General features: G+C 52.6%; 1 protein-coding gene across 7 annotated transcripts in view; it reads left to right on the top strand.

Moving 5' to 3' along the window:
* MICAL3 (microtubule associated monooxygenase, calponin and LIM domain containing 3) overlaps nt 1-20,730 on the top strand; it is a 143,888-nt gene that overhangs the window by 72,419 nt on the left and 50,739 nt on the right. For 2 of the 7 annotated variants that reach the window (XM_072954453.1, XM_072954454.1), the window contains exons 11-17: nt 692-788; nt 2,929-3,076; nt 4,903-5,099; nt 6,472-6,584; nt 6,671-6,733; nt 7,148-7,321; nt 18,609-18,795. In XM_072954453.1, coding sequence (XP_072810554.1) covers nt 692-788; nt 2,929-3,076; nt 4,903-5,099; nt 6,472-6,584; nt 6,671-6,733; nt 7,148-7,321; nt 18,609-18,795 — 979 coding nt within the window. Of the gene's footprint in view, nt 1-691; nt 789-2,928; nt 3,077-4,902; nt 5,100-6,471; nt 6,585-6,670; nt 6,734-7,147; nt 7,322-8,930; nt 9,015-10,237; nt 11,824-13,522; nt 13,580-15,643; nt 15,752-18,008; nt 18,117-18,608; nt 18,796-20,730 lie in introns of those variants that run through there. The other 5 variants (XM_072954452.1, XM_072954448.1, XM_072954451.1 and 2 more) reach the window with 5 other exon arrangements.

Here is a 20,730-nt window from a genome sequence, read left to right as displayed (position 1 = left end):
CTGCACTGCTGTCTCCAGTCACTGCTGTGGGAGGTCACTGCACTTGGACTGAACATCTGTTTTTTCGTCTGTGAAATGGAGATACTAATCCCTGCTACTCACAGGATCATTTTGAGGGCAAACAGTGCTGTTCACTGGAAAAAACTTTGGAAGATAGGACAGTCTCTCCAAGTAGAAGATACCGTTGGCTGATTTTTTTGTGCTACTGAGTACTTTCTCAGGATGTCTAAAACCTTGTTACTGCATTGAGAATAACAGTTTGCAAAGCACAGTAATCCCAAAGAACCCAACAATTTTTAGAAAGCAGCCCATTCAACCTTTTTGCCTCTGTTCACTTTCTACCTGAAGTTGGTGCCTGCGCCTTCCGTGCTTGTGGGTGGTCATTCGTTAAAGCGTCTAGGAAACCCGCTGTTGATGGGGGCAGCAGTGGTCCCACAGGGACTTCATAGGGGCCTCCGTGGCTGAGTATCTCGTTCTTAACACAAGATCTTACAGTTACTGTGCATTTATTTTTGTGTAAGCCACCACCTTCCAGGACAGATTTAAAGGTCACCATTACGACTTCTGTCTAAACGTTGCCCACTCGCTGTCCCAGCTTTTCATCTCGGCCATTCTGCTCTCAGGTGGGAATTTGTTACTTGGTGTTTGATTTTCCTCCTTTATGACTCGTGACTCATGAACTTTCTGCCAGGTGCGTCACTTATATGACACTGGAGAAACGAAAGACATTCACCTGGAAATGGAGAATCTGGTGAATTCCCGAACTACGCCCAAGGTGGCTCGCAATGGTGAGTCCTGGTAATGACCTTTTCAGATGCAGGTAACCGTCCAGAGCATCTGTCTGATTCACTGAGCTGGGAGCATACACACGGCAGTGGTTCCCCACCAGGGGTGACTGTGCCCCCGGGGGACGTTGGGTGGGTGGTGTCTGGAGGCATTTTGGTTGTCAGGACTGGAGCAGGTGCTACTGCTCTGCTCCCTGTCGTGCACAGGTCAGCCCCACAATGAAGAATTTTCCTCCAAAAATACCAGTAGTGTTGAGGCTGGGAAACCTGGTCTAAGGTGTCACGAGAGTACAAAGAGAAATCAGTTACAGGTGCTGTTGAAAGGTGCAGAGAGAGGGTGCTGATGAGCACACACACGCCACCCGAAGTTTTGTGGGAAGAAGCCCAGGGACCACGACATCACAGGACCCAGTGATGGTGGAGGCCATGCTGCACCTTGTGTTCTATAATGAGAGTGACCTGGTCAGCTGTATGTCAGGTGGGGTAGGAGAGGGAACCTGGGGGCAGGAGACGAGTTGGAGGCACGTTGTTGAGGCCAGGCTGACCAGTCTGGTGCTGACACTGGAGGGGAGCAGGGAGAAGACGTGGCCAGTCCCAGCCGCACTGGCTGCGAGGCAGGTGGCTCGGCAGGATGCTTCTCCTCTCCGCACTTGGGTTTCCATGTCTGTGAAATAGGGTCACGGTGCTTCCCTCACTCTGTGGTCCTGAGGACTCTGACCTATTGGGGTGTTTATTTCAGTGCCTGGCATCTAGCAGGGGGGTCACTGCCAGTTTTACTTCTGAGAGCAAGTGTATTAAGGAGGCGGAGTCGACAGGCGTTGGCAGTCTGAACAAGGACGTGGGGTTGAGAAGGTTTGAGTTCTGTTTGGGGCATTTTGAATTTGATATACTGTTGGGGTGTCAAGGCGAGTGTGACCACCAGCAGGCAGCTGGAAACATCTTCATCTTCCTCCACTGGGGTGTCGTCTCCTTGAGAGCCAAGAGTGTGTCTTTGTTCACTGTTATTCTGGAGCCTGGAGTATTGAAGTCGTCCAGCACATACTGGATCCATGGATACACAGACTTGGGAAACATCCAAGTGAAGTTACTTTCTGAAGCCAAGAGGTTGATGGTGATGATACCAGCAGTGGTTCTGTGTCATTTCAGAACACATTTTCCCTGAAAGACTGATTAAATGAAATGCGATTTTTATGATACGTGTTTTTTATCTTGTTATGTTCACAAATTACTGAAGACTTAGTACAAGGTTAAATATTTTCAGCTGCCTAAAGTAAGGAACAGACTTTCTTGGACACAAAGAGGTGTTCACAGATTCCTCTGAATGCCCTGTATCAGAGCTCTTGGATGCAGTTAAGAAAAGCAGATTTTTACACAGGCACTTCATGGTTTGCAAGGCATGAGTGACTGGAAGACGTTCAGGTTTGTGTGTGTATGCGTTGAGGTTTTCAAGACATGTTGATTTAGTCACACATGGACATGAACATGGATGCGTGTCTCAGAAAGTGACACGGAAATCCAAGTTCAGGGACACTAAGTGTTCTATCCAGACACTGACTGTCCAGCTGGCCGGGAGGATCCTTCTGGTTTGGGTTCTTGGCCTTGCCATCCTGATCCTAGAGCTTCTTTGCCTTTCAGACAGCTCGGTGCCTTGGAAGGTGTAGGTCAAGAGTAACGTGCTGCTAGCTAGAGGGGACCCTTTCTCCTGTGTCCTCCCAGTGTTACTCTGAAAGGAAGACCTTTGCTCCGCCAGCTGCCAGGCAACATTCCAGAGAGATCTTGGAGCTGCCACACGTGAGGGTGACAGCTCACTAGGTGACACCCTTCTCTCCAAGTCAGTGTCCAGGAGAGCCACAGGGACCATGGGCTTCAGCCTGAGAGCGTCCAGGTCACCAGCTTGTGAACTGTCATTCCCGTGGGGGTGGGAGCATTGACCTCAGAGTCTGGATAAATTGGTAGTTTCTTGCCTACCTTAAATTCCACTATCGTACCAGTTACATAGCTTCTTACTTTTAAAAAAACCAGTGACTACTGTTTAGTCTCTGCCTTCAGTAATTTTTCAAACTGGGTATGTGTCCACAGAGTGTATTCTATATTGGATCTACCAGATGACCACACTTCCAGTAATCATGTTGTTGTTGTTTAGAGTCTGTGGCCCGCTCAAGCAAATTGCTGAGCTGGTGCCAGAGGCAGACGGACGGCTATGCTGGGGTGGACGTGACGGACCTCACCACATCGTGGAAGAGCGGCCTGGCCCTGTGTGCCATTATCCACAGATACCGCCCCGACCTGATGTGAGTCCGGACTCTGCTTCGTTGACGTTCCCTACGGGTCTCTGCATACCCTGCTGTCAAACAGCCACGTTTTGTGCTTTTTCTAGTTTGAGATACATGATGAGGTATTTTCTTTAAACATCAGTGATTCCTTTTGGTTTAGTTATACTTAAAACGGTGTCTTTCAGGCCTTATGTAGCTCAACCCAGGAATGGCTAGCTGAGTGTTTTAAAACACAGCGCTCAGAAAGTCAAAACCTGATTGTGACACCTGGCCAAACCTGTTACCTTCACACGGAGGAAGACTGCCCATCGGCCTCAGGTTGAGCTCTTCATCCAGCTGCTTTGTCCTGCGCTGCTGGTCGTGAGGAGAGCCTGGCCCAGCGTGTGGCTGCAGGCACGTGTGTCAGAGCAGCTAGCGGTGCACACTTACTCGCTTTCCTATGGTCTCTTGGTCTTGTCCCTTGTTGAGGACTGCACTTTCTGCAGGCGTACTCTGTTGGGCCCATGAAACTCAGATTGCCTTTTCCCCCTCCAGTACCATTTTCTCCTTTGGCCATTCCGTACTTAGGGCAGGACAGCCCTGGGCCACCGTGGTGACCAGTGCACTCAGACTTTCCCATAGGCGTCTGCTACCTTGGAAGATTCAGAAGCAGCAGCAGAGTGTGTGCGACTGTTTTGGCTTTAGGTCTGCTTACGGGCCCAATTTTTGTGTTCGTTTTGTTTTAGTGATTGCTTGAAGAACCCTAAAAGACACAGTTCCCATTTACATTAGGTGTTAAGTTAATGAGGTAAAAGCTAGTAAAAACAGCCTTGTGCTTAGGAATGGGGACTCTGAGTGCCTTGAATGAAGGTAAGTGACCTCTCGTGCCCTGTCCCTTAGCTCAGTCAGAGGTGAGTAAAGAGTAGGGCTCAGTCACCCCACAAAGGGGTTAGGAGATGCCAGTGAGGCCCTTCTGCTCAGGAGGGAAGGCAGGACAGAAGGGGGATGGCACAGGGCACTGAATGGAGCCTGCAGTGGGATGAGGGCACTTTCCTGCTGGAATGGACCCAAGACTGCCGGACAGGCCCCGCCTCGGAGCTGTGAGCGGCCAACTTGGCACCGTTCTGGCTGCAGTGACTCCATTCAGGATGAGGCCGCTATGGTTTACTAGGATTAATATACAGAGTAAAGCAGTTTTAAAACCTAGAAAACTGTTACAGAGTCAGTAAGTGAACTTGGAATAGGGCCTGCCTGGTTACCTGACACCTGAATTATCCAGCTCAGGAAGAACACGGCCAATCTTTACTTGACTGAATAGCAAGAAGCTTGAAGCCCAGTGGGAAATGTTTGTTAGTCTGAATTCTTGGGAAAATTCAGGAAATTTAGCAACGGAAAAATCTTTAGAGGAAAGTTGTGGAATTTCCCTTTGAGTGGAAGGCTCAGTACGATTTACCAGAGCTGATGAGCACACCAGCGGCTCGTCAGCTCCAGAGACATGGTGATGGTTCCCAGCTTCAGGAGCAGTTTGATCAAGTGGGCTTTTCCTCATGATTGAATGCAAGTCTAAGACATGCATATCACACACTGGCTGCAAGAGGGCACCTAATAAAAAACCTCCTTACCTTGAGCTTATATTTTAGTAAGAAATTTATCTTACTGGGAAAACGAGGGGCGTTTTCCCATTTCTCCCCTTTTCTTTCATGGGGAGACCTTCAGTCCTTCTCCTTGAAAATAATTTGCATCCTGTCAGTAAAGGAAGGAGACGAACCGGTGAGGCAGACAGGTTTGCTCTTGGAGTGCAGGGAGGCCCTGTGCCCCAGGTCGAACGGCCCATCCTGACGTGCTCTCCTCGTCCTGTTTCTCAGAGACTTTGATTCTTTGGATGAGCAAAATGTGGAGAAGAATAACCAGCTGGCCTTTGATGTGGCTGAGAAGGAGCTGGGCATTTCTCCCATCATGACAGGCAAGGAGATGGCCTCGGTGGGGGAGCCGGACAAGCTGTCCATGGTGATGTACCTGACCCAGTTCTACGAGATGTTCAGGGACGCACTCCCATCCCGAGGTAAGGGCGCTGCCCTCCACACCCTTCTTGCGGCTTCCCTGTCTCTCCTCCTGGCCCCGCCTGTGCCGCTGAGCAGACGCGCACTTTCCCTGCTCCCTGGCCAGCTGGCAGGGCGAGTCCCTGGGGCCCTGCTCCGCAATTGTTCCGCCTTTCCTCTGACACAGGTCTTTGCCATGAACCCTACAGATGTGTGCGGCTGTGAGCATTCCTGTCCGGGATCTTTTCCTTGACTCCACCACCTTCTTTCCCTTTCTCTTGGAACCAGCCTCTTGTGAAACTGCCTCGTCTTGGTCTCACTGCAGCGCAGCCTCTGCGACGCTGCTCCGCCAGGCTGTTCTCTGTGGTTGCAAGAAGCCCCCACAGCCACGTTCTCCCCTCCTCCCCTCCTCCCTCATCTTTTCTGCGCTGTTCAGACCTTTCTCTTGACATTCTCTCTTCCTCTTGACATCTGTGACCTTGGACGGCACTGGCCTCATTCTATTTCTTCTGTAACTGTTCCTTCTCTGGCTTCTCCTACCTTTTAGTGTTAGCAGAAACCTTCTCTTGGCCCTTAGCCTGCTACCTCAGTCTGCCAGCACACCACAGAAGTACTCTTGTTGTCCTTCATTGTCCCTCAGAGTGAGTGCAGCGTGTGCTCACAAGTGCTGGCCATGGGCCTGACCTGGGTCAACCCCTCAGTGCTTCCACCTGTTCCACTCTGGGCAGGTTACTGTTTCCCTGTGCCTCAGTTCCCCCATCTGTAAAACAGATGATATGCATGTGATTATGTGGTGCTGTGCTAAGAGTATTTGGCAAACAGAACCACTTAAAGAAATGTTAGCAATGTATTATGACTTTCAGTTACTATTTTTAAAATAACTAATGAAGCACTGGAATCCACAGGGTTTAGGTACTGCTCTCCAGTGTTTGCTGGCCCACACACTTGTAGACATCTGTGGCTTTTTCCGATGAGATGCACAGTTCTTATAACTAATCCACGACTTCACACCAGTGTACCCATTCCAGGGACCCCTCTTCGAGTGCAGTTGAGTGCAGGTGTCCGCACGTCCCCGGACCTGGTCCTGAGGCACTTCTCTTCTCCCCCTTCCCTACCTTTCCCTCTGGGCCTGAACTGTTCGTCACAAGGGCGGCTTCAGCACGTTGCCATAACTGGCAGTCACAGGCAGACTTCAGTGTTGGAGGTTTTTGCGACTGACTTGGAATGGGGAAGAGGTGGGTTTGTTGGTGTGGACGGAGAAGTGAAGCCCCAGCGGGCACTTCTTCTGTGGGGGTGCTGGGCTGCCGTGAGCCTCCTGCAGGGAGGGTGGTCCTGTCCAGGACTCTGAGGTGTCCTCCGGGGCTGTCCCCGAACGTTGCTGATTCCTGTCCACAGACGCCTTGGACCTGAATGCTGAGGAGAAAGCTGTCCTGATCGCCAGCACCAAATCCCCCATCTCTTTCCTAAGCAAACTTGGGCAGACCATTTCTCGGAAGCGCTCTCCCAAGGTAAGTGGAAGGGTTTTTCCTCCAGCTGCAAAACTGATGGCAAGGTGCAGGGGCTGGAGTAGTGCAGTTCCCTCTGTTCCCTGCAGGACAAGAAGGAAAAGGATGTGGACGGTGCTGGGAAAAGGAGAAAGACCAGCCAGTCAGAGGAGGTGAGAAGTACCTGGGAGCTGCCAGGTTGATTGCACTGAATTGCTCTTCTTGGCTTAAGCCCTTAATTTTCAAATTGGCATTGCTGAAGCATTTCAGCTCATCCTTCGTGAGAATTGTGCACACAAGTGCTTTCTGTGGCTTTTTGCCTCTATCCAATCTTTTGAAGAGCATCCAGGGACACATGTGTGCACTGGGCCTTCCTGTCTCTTTGGAGTCAGGCGTTTGGTGAAGGGCTGTGGCTTTCCAGGGGTGTGACCACACCAGCAAAAGCCTGCGTAACTGCGTATACTGCCTCTGTGCCTGGGTCCACCTGGAGATGAGAACCTGTGCCAGGCCCCAGCTCTGGCCTGGGGGTGGTGTTGTGGGAGGGCTCCCCTAACATGGGCTGCCTCTCAGGGGTCCGTGTTCTCCAGGAGGATGCACCCCGGGGCTGCAGAGGAGGAAGGCCCATGCTGGTGAGCACGCTGACTGACCGGCGGATGGACATGGCCCTTGGCAACCAGAACAAAGTGAAGTACATGGCAACCCAGCTGCTGGCCAAGTTTGAAGAGAATGCGCCAGCACAGTCCACAGGCGTGAGGAGACAGGTAAACCCAGCTCACAGCTTGCCTGTCCAGTGCTGGTCTGGCCACAGAGGAGGGAGAGGCGTTGCCAGTCGAGTGGAGCTCAAGGGTGGTGTCTGCGGGCAGCAGAGAAGTGCGTTCCTCTCAGGGCCGTTGTGCCCTCACCTGTCGGTCCCTGGGTGTCTGTGGCAGGAGTCCATCCAGGATCTTCAACACGTCGTGTCTAAATCTGTATTCATGGGTACACGTTCACACACATGCCCACATGTGCATAAATAATGAAAGAAATACCTGCTTGTGGAGGAAAGTGCTGAGAAGTACAGTGAAGGTGATTGAGGCGCCTGTAGCTCTGTTACTGTTCTGCTGTGTTTCTGCTCTTCTTAGTGCCTTCCTGTTTTCATAGTTGAGGTCATTCTTTTTGGGGGTGTTAATAGGTTTATTTATTATTATTATTATTTTTTTTTAATGGAGGTACTGGGATTGGAACCCGTGACCTCGTGCCTACTAAGCATGTGCTGTACCACTGAGCTACCCGCCCCCCCCCGCCCCCCCCCCCCCCCCCGTTGAGGGCATTCTTAATACAGACTTTTCTGTTCTGCTTTCTTCCTGTAACTTTGGGCATATCTCCATGTTCCAAACTGTTCATCAGCCTCTTCCAGAATGTGTGTGCCATGCCTTTCTTAATCTGTTCTCCAGTGCTGGGTGTGTAAGTTGTTTCTCGTCTTTTGTGACGAGTACAGAGGTGAACATTCTCATGATAAAGCTTCTTTCGTGTGTTGCAGATGGTTTTCCTAGACTGTCCTTGAACTAGGTCGAGAACATGAACTTTTTAAAATTGAGATATAGTTGATTTTCAGTGTTGTGTTAGTTTCTGACGTACAGCACAGTGATTCAGTTATCCGTACACATATAAGGAATGTGAATGTTTTAAAGATTGTCCATGGACGCTGACTTGCGTTCCCAGGGGTCCTGCCTGAGAGAGCTGGGTGGCGACATCTGTGAGGTCTTGTCTCTCCTCTTGCTTGTCTAAGTCACGAGGCCTCCTTTCACGGGGAGGTGCTCGGATTTTGAAGTCCACACTGAGGGCTTCCCACAAAACTGGAGCTGAGCTGGTGTCTGGAGGCAAGGGAGCCTGTGCTCACCCCCTCTCCACGTCTTTGCATACCTAGTCCTGGGTTAGATTTCACGCTCCAGGTGCTGGTGCTGACGTGGCTGCAAACCTGCGAGGCTGCCAGGTGGCTCTGGCAGCCCAGGTTCCATCCCATGTTGGGGAACGGAATGCTCCCCATTGGAGGGAGTCTGGCCCCAGCGGAAGGTTGCTTTCCTCATTTCGAGTGGAGAGATTCGCGTTCCAAGCCAGAGTCAGTAGTTGAGGCTCAGAGCACGGAGCTAGGGAAACGGTTAGTCAGAACCACAGCTTCTGGTCTGCTTTTCCTGAGCTTGGAGACGGGTTGAGCGTTTTGTTCCCTCTGTAAGTGTAACTTCCTATGAATTAATTCTGTGCTCCCCACTTCAGTTCACAGATGTGTGTCTGTCCTCCCTGAGGACCACTGTTGTGTCTGCTGCTTAATGTGTTTTATTTTTTTTGTCTCCATGTCCTGTCCCCTGCTCATTCGTGGCCTGTGTGTCACAGCAGACACAAGAGCGTGGGGTCAGCCAGCCGTCCTGCTTCCTGCCCGAGCAGGGTTGCTCTGCTCCCACCCCCCGGTGGAAACAGGTAAAGGAACTGCCCAGGGACCAGAACGGTGCTGCCTCCTGGCCTCCCACCCACCCCTCCCTGGAGCCGGCCGATGGGGGCCTGAGCTGCCAAGCCCTCGCTCCCTGGAGGGGTCTCTGTGCTCACTTGAGTGGCAAGTCTAGGGGAAAGTTTAACAGATGATACTGACCTGTTTAATTCCCTGGGATTTGGGAAGCCAGTTTTAAGGGTGGGCTGTTAATTTAGTGCTGAAACTAGCTGAAGCTACATGGTAAGTTATTCAGGTACCTTAGTCTTTGGGGTTTTGTTGTTACAACCTTCGTCCCAAGTTGACGTTTTGCTGGCATGTTCTCCTGACCACTGGAGGGGAAGCCTGAATTCGTCCAGCCTGAGACTCAGCGCAGTGGGCCTTTTGTGTTAAATACGGAAATGTTATCCAAAAAATAGCCTCATTTTTGGGTTTTTTATTTGTTTCAAGCCCTGGACAAAGATGATCATGGGCTTCTTCTTGGTGTTTTGTCTATCTGAAATACTCTTTTTGGAAATTCTCACTAAAGTTTTTGCAGGATCTCCTACAAGGCTGCTGCTTCTAAGCAGCGCAGGGCAGGGCAGGGCAGGGCAGGGCAGGGAGAAAGGGGACGAAGGGCCTGGAGGGTAAAGGATGCCTGGTAGGGAGTGGGAGGCCTCTGCCCCGGTTGTGGTTTGGGATCATTGAGGACTGAGGTTCTTAGCGGTCAGATAAGCTGACCCGTGATCCCGCCTGTGCTGTGGGGTGACAGCTGCTGCTGGGAGGTGCTGGGGAGTAACAGGTTAGGTTTTATTTGAACTGTATTTAGGGCAGAGTTTCTTTCTAGTCTTTCTTTTAATAATGTGCCTCGTTGAAGGCAGGGCCTGTGAGGCTGAGATGGACGCCCAGGAACAATGTCCAGACTCAGCACAAAGCCAGGCTGCTTCTTCCCAGTGCTTAGGGGAGGGGAGGGCTTCTGGAAAAAACTCACTGGAAATTCACTTCTGTCTTATTTACTTACCCTTCGCCTAGAGTAGACCTTCGAAGTCTCGGTGGAAGGTATGACTTAAGAGTTAACCTTTAGCTGAGGGCCGGCTGAAGGGGAAGGTGCGCTCTGGCAGGGTCCCCAGACTCTCGGTTCTCCCACTGTTGGGGAGGCGGCCCCGAAGATGGGCTCCTCAGCCAGGTGCGCGGGGCAGAAGGGGCATCCGGGGCTGTGCTCTTCCTGTCGCTGCAGCTGCTGGTAGCCTCCAGCCTGTGCGGATGCCACATGGACGTACTGGGCAACCCGTGACCATGTCAGTGGAGTGGAGTCTGTGCTGCCAGGCTCCCCAGGCAGCAGAACAGGCCCTTCAGGTCAAGGCTGGTCTGTGGAAGGGGCCCCGGAGACGGCAGTTGGAGGGACCATCCGGGTGGGTAGGTGAGAAGCCAGGAGCAGCGCAGGGCCTCTTGCGTCCTGTGGGCTTCATGTTGTGTGGAGCTGGAGTTATACGTGGACTCGGCTGTGAGAGAAGTGTGCCAGTCCTGACTTTGTATTCATGGATAATTTATTCCCAGCACCAAGCCAGGGAGGACAGAACACTGGGGGCCGAGCCAGATGCCCTGGAAGTGTAGGGACACACAGGAGCTCCGGGGTGCACCCTGGGGCCGGCCCTTCCGCCCCTTTGTTGTGGGGGTGGGGTGGGCCGGCACACCTTCCACGACTCCCTCCTTGTTTTCCTGGAAGTGGCTCCGATTGAGGCGGGCAGTAGGGGTGGCGCTGCAGCAGTGACCCAAAGTGGTGGTGCGGAAGAGGGAGGGGTGAGTAACGGCTCTGCTCCAGGACCCTCCTTGTCACCTTCCCGTGAAGTCCCCGCAGCCCTTCCCTCCCCACCCCTCCCCCTTTGATCTCAGAAATGCGTCCTGCAGGCAGTCTGCAGTGAAGCAGCCTTGTTTTGGCAGTGGACTGTCAGTGAGGTCAGGACAGACGGAGGAGCGGTTTCCCTGGCCTCTCCCTCCCTGGCTGTGCTGTGTGCTGCCTACATGGTGGTTCTGGGAGTGAGGAAGTTGAGGACTCCTCCGACCTGGGACTCTGGTGATTTTTACATACTGAGGGGTTCTGTCCATCAGAGACAGACTCACATGAAGGGGACGCCATGGGGAAGGGTAAGTGGGGAAGTGACCACGGCTATTGTGCCGTGTCAGTTAGTGTAAGAGGTTCAATGTTCACATCCTGTTTCCTGTTCTTGCATTTCCTCGGTAGTTTCCCAGAGCCTTTTAACTGTGAGTGAGGGACTGAGAGGAGGGCACGGTGCAGGGTGTTGTTGGAGGTGGGACGTGGGGTGCCTGATGTGGGGAGGCCGTCTCCATGTCCCTTTGCCAGGGGTGGTCTGTCCTCTTTTCTCTCTGCTTGTGACTAAGCCCATGTCTTCTGACCCCAGCTTCCCTGACAAAACCAACGAGGAGGGCTGTGCCCTTGGTCCCTGGCAGTTACTGCAGGTCCAGACTCCAGGCTGGTGCAGAGCTGACGCTGATCTGCAGACTGTGTGTCTGACCCCAGGCCAGCAACAGCCTGGGATGGGCCACCTCCCTGAACGTGGAGGGTGGGAAAGGGCCTCCGGAATGCTCTTGGCAAGTGCTTTTGGTCCTTCCAGAACCAGCCTCAGTGTGGCCAGCCACCCTTCACCAGTATTCTCTCTGTTTATGTCTGTTGGTGTAAAAGCGGCGGGAAAAGGAGCATCCTCGGACCTGCCCCAAAAAAGTGATCACACTCTCTCCTTCCCCTACTCCACCTCCCTCCCGGGCACGTGGCGGCCAGCAGGTGACCCCTCTGCATGCTTCGTTGTCCTGCCTGCCTGCCTGCCTGCCTGCCTCGGGGGCCAGGGGAGAGACCAAATCAGGATCCCTTACTTTCACTGATAACTGTTAAAAAAACAAGGAGACTGTTTGTAGTAGAAGCAGCCTTTCTTGCTACAAGCAAGCGAGTCCTGAGTGGACCTCCAGAGAGTGCACAGCACTACCAGATCCAGGTGGTTGAAGCTGGTCCTGCCCACAGGAGCACGGCCGCGCAGCACAGACTTCAGCTGCGCTTGACACAGCGCGAGGTCCAGGGGCCTGGGGGCGGCATGTTTTTATGTAGCCCTGTTACATCAGCCATTTGTGTCTTGCTGCCCAGGGAGATGCAGCTGAGGTGAACTTTCTGGAGCTTTTTATAGGGCTTCACTCTGTGCGTTTGGTTCCCTCTGACTTGAGAGCCTTTCCGCTTGCTTATCCAGCTTCTTCCAGCAAACCTGCCCTTCTGCCCACCCCACTCACACGCCAGGCAGGTTGTTGGAGAGCTTTCTTATGGCAGAGTTAACCTTGGATGTGTGTCTGACCACACACTCACGGGAAGTGCAATTTGAGAACAACTTCTTTGATTTCTGTTGTGTGTCCCTAGAAAATAAAGAACTGATTTTTAAAGGCAGGGTCTCTGGAAAGACATATTCTCAGCTAAGGTAGCCTATTTGGAAGGTGACCCTGAAATATGTCTGATGTTTGAGGGCCCAGCCTGCATCCCTGGGTCTGAGAGCTGAGCCCGTGCAGAGTCAGTGACCATCCTGTGCCTCATCTCCGCATGAGACCCAGCACAGGGGCATGCTGTGAGTCAGGCAGGATTCTGGGTTCTGTTCCTGTGTTATCTTAGTTGCTTCTCCCAATAACCCTATGAGGTGGGAGCTGTTGTCACCACCCTCTTACAGATGAGACCAAGGCACAGGGTAGGGAGGCCAAGGTCACCCGGGAAGCAGTGGAGCCAGGAACAGAATCCTCATGTGACCTTGGCCTCATCGTGTCTGCAGAGACCACGTGCTCACGGGCTCTGGATACAAGTAGCCACCTCAGGAGCCTTGGGTCAGTGTTTTCCACCAACGCAGGGCTGTCAGGTGAATCCTCGGTTGTTCAGGGAGCAGTTAGAGTGACCTTCCTGATCCTGGGACGACTGAGTTAGTGGTATCCTCAGGTCAGCGGAGGCAGCCCTGTGCCTTTCTCACAGGCCCCACCCTCTTGTGTAGGTACCCAGTCTTTGTCCGCCTCTCCCTTTAGTGGGTTGTGCTTTGGTCCCGTGCTCCTGTTTAGGGCCCACTTCCCGCCCTGGAGTCTCCTCTGGGCTATTCCAGGCACCTTCGGTCTTCCCACTTCTCCTTTCCAGTGCTGTGTTGTGGAGAGATTCACCCTCTAACCTGCCTCTCCTTGTACACCCCTACTGACTGCCTCTAACCGAGTGCCACTGTGTGAAAGAGATGTGTTCGTCCACCTTGGTACTAACCATAGTTCTTTATCTATGTTCCTGACCTCATTGGTGGCCAGGCAGGCAGGACAGCTGTGCAGAAAGTTGTCCTGGAGTCACAGGATTTGGTGCAGATGGGATTGTGGTTACTGGGTGGGCACTAGCAGGGGACAGGGGGTACGTATTGGAATGAACTCTGAATTTCTGGCACTGTCACTTGGTAGGTCCAAATAGAGCATTTGGTTGGAGCCTAAGTTTCTACTTTGTTGCCAACAGACGTACAGGGATCTTGATGCTGACAGCCGTGGCGAGCAGAGTCCCCACCAAGAAAGGGTAAAGGAGCATGACCGTGGCCTGGGAAGCTGGCAGCCAGACAGATGGGGCACGCGGGGGTGAGGAGGGTAGAGGGAAAGTTGGTGCGGCCCCTCACCCTTTGCTTTTTGCACACTCTTGCCACCCAGCCAAGAGCCAGAACTCTTTTCTAACAGTGATGACCCATACAGATCACATTTACGGTAGAGCATTTGTCCACTCAGCATTCAGACTGGATGCGAATCCTGAGAGTCTGTGCTTCTGTGGACAGCCTGATCGGATTGCACTGCCTACTCACCTTCCCATTCCCAAGTGTGCGCCAGTGGAGGGATAGCCTTTGACCACTGGGGAGGGGTCTAGATCAGTAAGCAGGGGGTGTTTGCTTGGCTCTTTTGCAAGTCCAGGATCTTGAGAGAGAAATACCAAGCTCGTACCAGTCTGGGGGCTTTTCAGCTATAAAGAGGACAGGGGTGGGGGAAGGAAGGTGATGACAAGATCAGGTGCGTGGTGTGAGGCTTCAGCTAGCCTTTTCTGAGAAACTGAAGGAGGAAGTGACTGCTCACACCAGCCAGCATATGGTCTGATGAGTAGCAGAGATGCCCATTTTTAAAAGCCTGCAAATTTTGTGAAACTTTTTTGGTTGTTGCTATTACCCTTAATTGACCCCTGAGTGGGTCTAGCTCTATGGCGACAGTGAAGAATCATGTCTGTTAGTTTCACAAGAGCCTTTTTCTCTTATTTTTGCCTCCGCTTTTGCTGCTGCTCCCCTGGGAGTGCAGAGCCATCTTCCCGCATCACTGAGCGGAGGGTAGGCTGCCCAGGAGACCGGAGGGGCTGCGGCGCCTCGCACCACGTCCTCCCACGGGCACTGCATGAGCCAGCCCGTTTCTTCCTTCTTCACAAGCTGGTTCCTCTCAAAAAGAAAACTAGGCATTTTCACTGAACAGGGCAATGGCCTTCGTTTTGGGGACTGCGTACTGAATGAGGTCCTGAGGTGTGTAATGAAGCAGTGCCTCCGTGGAGAGAAGTGTGTTGAATGAAAGGAGAGATGAGAGGGAGAAGCTGTCAGAAGTTTGGGGCTGCAGGGCACAGCAGGAAAGGTGGGATTTTGAACTCAGGAAAGTTTGCGGGCAGTTTTTTCTAATTTTCCCGGTGGGCTGGTTTCCAGATTCTTCAGTGCAGGTCTCCTGTCCAGATAGATACTTTTGAGGGTTTATGTTCCATCTAGGGCCTTCCCTCCACGGCTCATAACCAGCCTGCGCACGCACCTGCTCTCCGCCCCACAGCTCTGCCGTTCAGGGAGCTCAGTCTCTCCCTGTTTTCTCTGAGCCGCTCTGAGCTGAAGTAGAGGGCTGAGGGGCCAGGGCTTCTCATCACTGTGACAGCACCCCTCCCTGTGCTCTGCAGGTCTCTCCCCCTGAACGTGTGGGAAACCAGGCAGTTACTGCTTGCCGGGCTCTCAGCTGCTTTTTCTCTCTGGGGACCAGAGAAGTCCTGGCTGCTCGAGCCACCTTTGCTCCACATACTGCTTATGGTCTGCAGAAGACTAGGGGCGGGCTCTGAGGCAGGCAGTTTCTCAGCACCAGCAGGAGTAGGAGAAGCCACATTCCTGGGTTTTGTGTAGAAAGTTCAGGCTTCACTCCAGACGTGCTGTCTCTACTGTCCGCTCATTGTAAGGCTGGCAGAGTGATGAGGTGGTAGAATCTCCTTCTGCCAGAGAGAAACCCCAGCTCAGGCCTGAGCACAAAGTGCCTATGTGAGCAGGACACTGCCTCCTGGCTGGCTGTGCTATGCACCCGGGTGGGCGGATGGGGCATTGAGTAAGAGAAAACACGGCTTCCGAGGGGCTCACGGCCATGGGACCGTGCTGTAGCGCGAGCGTGGCTGTGAGCATGAGGGTTGGTGAGCTGAGGGCCAGTGGGAACCTGCAGCGAGCCATTGGTGCTTCTGGGACTGAGTGTTTCCTTGTTGCATCTGCCATTTAGATAAAGGGTCTGAAACTGCCAAGTTCCTTATGTCAGGTTAGTGTGCAACTTGTAATTTAATGTTTCCTTTGATTTGTCTTTTCCGCCTTGTATTTTATAGCCAGAGCCTGAGCCTTCTCGTCGATTTCTTGTTGACCAGTGGGAGCTTTCTCTTAGCCTCCGCTCCTCCAGCCGCCCTGCCTCTCCCTCCTCTGACTCCCTCCGACAGGTAGCATGCCTGGGATTGGCAGCCTCCGCTCACCTCACCTGCACAGTGCCCACCTGTCTCCTTAGGAGTCCCACGTGTGTGCCTGTCGTGCGTGAGAGGTCGGTAGCCGGGCCCCGGTTAGGAGACTGCCAGCTGTCGTCAGAGCAGACTCTGCCCGAGTAAACCCGCTTTCCTCACGGTGCAGCTGTACCAACTAACGATAAAACGGTTTTCAGGTGTTAGCTTTTTTAAACTCCAGATGTCTTCGCGTTGATGTGTTACAAAACACGGACCATAGTGCAGTTAAATCTCTTAAACAGAGTGGTGAATATGCGGTATTCCAGGAGCCTCTTGATTTGTAATCATTTAAGGAATAAACCCTGCTGCTTCCTGCAGTGGAACTGGTCCCACTGGAGAGCAGTGCACAGCAAGGTTGGAGGATCTTCTTGCCCTTTCTGTCTGTGCCGTGCTCCTGAGCTTGGAGCCTGTGTGTGGAGGCCTGTACAGGTATGGTGACAGCAGTGTGAGTCCAGAGGCTGCTGCATTTCGACTGTTCCTTACAAGTGGGAGAAGGAAGCCATCTACTCTTCTTGCCAGAAACAGATAGACCTGAGTCTCCACCCTCCTGGGGGTGTGCTTGTCACCATGACCCAGCTCTGAGAGCAGAACTGACGGATACCTTCTCACGCAGACGGCCTGGGGCTGTGATTCCTGAGGGCGCTGGTTTCTGGTGGGAGAGAAGGGTCCTGGCTGAGCAATGAGGGCCCCTGCAGGGCTTGCTCAGGGTCCCGGCCTCACACTTGGCTGCTGGTCCACGCCCTCGCTATCTGCCGTAGAACGAGGGGAGTGCAGTTTTCTACTCCCTGGTGTCAGCTGTCAGCTGGCCTGCCTGGCTCTGCCTGCTCTCTGTCTGTTGCAGGCTTAAGCTTCCCTGATGTTTCTAATCCAAAGAAGGTTTAGGTCTAAGAGCCACTTGCTTTTCTCGACCACCGAGGGCTGTAAGCTGCGGAGTTAATGAGCAGATGGCACCAATCTCTGGAATCTCTTTATTTTAAATTGAAAAATATAATTGCCTCTTCCATCCCAGCCGAACCTTGAGTTGTTTGCTCATCTGTTCTGCTGGTTCTCAGACTTACGTAGAGTTAGTTTCTCCCAGCGCCTTTCTCCTGTTTGTCCTTGGCCTGGCCCAGGACATGCTGTTGCTCAGGCTGGTGATTCCTGTGTTCAGCCACTTCCTAATGGGGTTGTTGGCATTCCTCAGACAGCTGCTCCTGGCGTGTTTCTGATTCAGAATTAGCGTCAGGCTCCTCGCACCTGGTGGGCACACAGCTCCGAGAGGTGTGTCACATCACGCACACTAGGGGGCGGGGTCACCCCCGCCCGGAAGGGTGACCTGGACGCGAGGTTTGCTGGGCCCCCGCAGGAAGGCTCGCAGCTGAAATCTGTAGTTTTCTCCTGTTCCTTCTTCAGCATTGCTAGAGAGAGGATTGAGGTGGTTGAATTTTTTTTCTTTTTTCAACCTATAAAGAAATAATTGCTCCTGGACTAGAAACACATTCTGACTTCCTAGGACTATGCCGAGTGACGTGCCTGCCGGGCTGCTTGTAGCCGCCTGCTGTGCCCCAGCCAGTCCGGGAGGCCTTGGTCTCAGGGCAGGTGGAACACGTGGCTGTCCGTGGGGAGGAGGGTTCTTCCCAATAAAGCCCAGGGGCATCTGCCGCACAGGACGTCTCCGACCGAAGCCTTATCAGGGAGGAGGGGTGCCTCCCTGGGGACACTGGGCAACTGGTGTCTGTCACGAGGGCAAAGGTGGGCCTCCGGTCGCTTTCTAAATGAGGAAATAACCTCCGATGCCCTCTCCGGGGCCCTGAAACACGCCACAGTCTGGGCCCAGCTGTTTGGAGGGATGTGTTCCTTTTGGGCTCTCTGTGCGATTTGAGTCCTGGAGAGAGGTCCCTCCCACTCTCGTCTCTGTTTGCGCCCACCCCGTCGTCCTGCCTCCCCCTGCCCTATGCTGCGTAGTCCAGAAAGACATGAGAGACCAAGGTCTCCTTCCTGAGTTGAGTTGTCGCTGTAGCTGATGCTCCTGCCTCTGCTGACACCAGTGTGTGGACACCGACACCAGGGCTCCTGCTTGTGGGCACTGTGTTGGCATGACTTGCTGCTGCACCTTGCATTCATTTTGTACCTGTCAAAGGTTTTTTTCCTGTCTTCTTAACTTATTTTTTTCCTTCTCATTTCCCTTCATTCTGGTTATTTTATAATCTCCAACCAATAGAAGTACATAAAGATGTACACGGGCGGAGTGAGCTCATTGGCTGAGCAGATAGCCAATCAGCTTCAAAGGAAAGAACAGCCCAAAACCCTTCTAGACAAGAAGGAACTGGTAAGAGATATGCTCAGAGCCCTGTCTGTGTAGATAAAACCTGGTTTGTTCTGAGTGTCTCGGTAATGGACACAGCCAGTATGTGCCACAGGGTAACTTCTTTCTGAGGTTGTCTGAATTTTGTTACTGAGTTTCTAGGTCGCTGTTTAGAATGTTGTGTGAAAGCGTACTCAATACATCTCAAGTGGCTGCTCTAGAGTACAGAGGCCTGTGTCCGTGGAGAACCACAGGAGTACCTTCAAATCAGAATCTGTCCAAGTTCTTTGGTTGGATGGTCATGCAATTGTGTAAAACAGACTCAGGGCTCCTCCCGGCTGTCAGCTGATGTCAGTGCCGAGTGCTGTGCGGGCCTGTGTGGCACCATCACTGCACTGGTTGGATGCCCCAGACACAGATTGCTTTGTGAGGGTCAGCCTCACTTACGGGGAGGGTAGTGTGCCCTCGGGAGGTGGGCCTAGGAGGCACTGGCCTGATGTGTGCGCCTCCCCCCAGGGCTCGATAAAGAAGGAGTTCCCACAGAACCTGGGGGGCAGCGACACGTGCTATTTCTGCCAGAAGCGGGTCTACGTGATGGAGAGGCTGAGTGCCGAGGGCAAGTTCTTCCACCGGAGCTGCTTCAAGTGCGAGTACTGCGCCACCACCCTGCGCCTCTCAGCCTACGCCTACGACCTTGAGGGCGGTGAGTCTGGGGTGCCTTTCTCCGTTCGAGTGCATCTTGGGGTCTCTCACTGCATTCTCACGTGCACATCTTTTCGTTCGGTGCCTCCCCCCTCTATTCTTTGCATTTTCTCTAAGACTCCTCCTTAGCTTCTGCGCAGTCACCAGTCTGTATCAGATTACTTGTAACAATGGTGAGAAGGATGTGCGTTTACCTCAGTCATTTCTCGGCTTCACAGACTCCTCTAGAGGCCTTAAGATACAGGGACCCAGTGAGAATAGGTCCTTTCTGTCTTTACTTTGGAGAAGAATCCCAGGCTTATAGGAGTCACATTTCTTGCCTGTGGTCCAGTGTTCCCTTTCCCTGTCCTCCTACTTGAGCTTCCTGAAGACGACTGCCCTCTCCAGCATCAGCCTCTCTCTGATGAATTGCTCAGGGCCTAATCTGAGTTACTATGCTGTTCAAGCCCAGGCCTTTTGTGATGTTTGCTGGTTTTAGAGTGGAATGACCTTGATAAAGCAGAAGGTGGAGAATCATGCAGATAGGTAATGAAACCTGAAAGAGAGGCAGATAGGTAATGAAACCTGAAAGAGAGGCAGACAGAGGCAGGTCTGCCACCTGAAGACCCTTTGAGGTTAATTGAAAAAGGTCACAGAGGCTCTGATGGTTCCTAGTCCCATTCCTACAGGAAGTGGAAGGAACTTCATGAGAGGCAACCCCACTGAGTCAGAAGCAGTAGAAAGAACTAGACTAGGAGGGAGGGGGGTGGATCCCCATGGGGTGGTGTCAGGTCACCACGCTGACGAGCTACTTCACGGCTGCGGAGGCTGCAGGGTGACCTCCTGCAGGAGGGGCACCGCGCGCCATCCTGGCTGTCAGAATAGTTAGTCTCCAGACAGGTCTGTCCCAGGGAGGCAGGAAGGAGCCGGTGGTGACTGGAAGCAGGCAGACTCACCACTCTGGCAGCCAGCCCTCCGTTCTGCCCCGCAAGGGGAGAGTTGGGACAGTTGTCCGCACTGCTGGGGGTCAGACTCTGCCCCCGTCCCCAACACCTGGTTTTGGGTAACATCTTTGATCTCCAAAGGTAGGAGTTGACGGAGGGAGCCCATCCAGTGCTTTTAACTGTCCTCCATGCTTGGGTCATTCTCTTTGGCCCCCTCTCTGACGTCTGCCTGGACAGTCCCTCACGCTCCAGCTACCTGATCCTTGAGCACTCTGCCCGTAGGTCATGCCCCATGTTCCCTTGAGGACGCAGATGAAGGGTCATGGGAGCTTGCACTCCCATCAGGGAACGCAGGTGAGATGGTGTGAAAGTGACCGGGGCTGAGGGCGCAGCGCAGAGTGTAACAGGGTTCAGCGGGGGAGCTCATGGGGCTCAGCAGTTCCGGGAGCACCGTCCCTGTCCTTATGGGAGTCTGAGCTGGTGGGAAAGGACGAGATAGGGGCGCAGCCAAGGAGGGACTCACCTGTTGAGTGCGGCATTCCCAACAGTGGGTCAGCAGCATATGTGTGTAACAGAGTACAACTCACCCATAAAAAAGAAGGATATTTTGCCATTTGTGGTCCTTCATTCAATTTTTCTTCTTTTCACTTCAAAAACCAGAATTTTATAACTGGCATAAACATTTCCATTGCATCAAAAACAACAAAATACCTAGAAATAAACTTAACCAACGGGGTTTCCCGTACTCTGACAACTGTAAAACATTGACGAAGGAAATTGAAGATGATACAAAGAAATGGAAAGATATCTTGTGCTCTTGGATTGGAAGAATCAATATTAATCAAAAAGTCTCTACTACCCAAAGCAATCTACAGATCCAGTGCAGCCCCTGTCAGAATACTTGTGACATTTTTCACAGAACTAGAATAAACAATTCCAAAATTTGTACAGAACCACGAAAGACCCCGAGTTGCCAAAGCAATCTTTTGTAGGTCTTTTTTTTTCCCCCTATT

The sequence above is a fragment of the Vicugna pacos genome, chromosome 34, assembly GCF_048564905.1.
Source record: "Vicugna pacos chromosome 34, VicPac4, whole genome shotgun sequence".
Classification (NCBI taxonomy): domain Eukaryota; kingdom Metazoa; phylum Chordata; class Mammalia; order Artiodactyla; family Camelidae; genus Vicugna; species Vicugna pacos.
The sequence above is the reverse complement of the archived record's forward strand: the minus strand, read 5'-3'. Positions and strand labels throughout refer to the sequence as shown.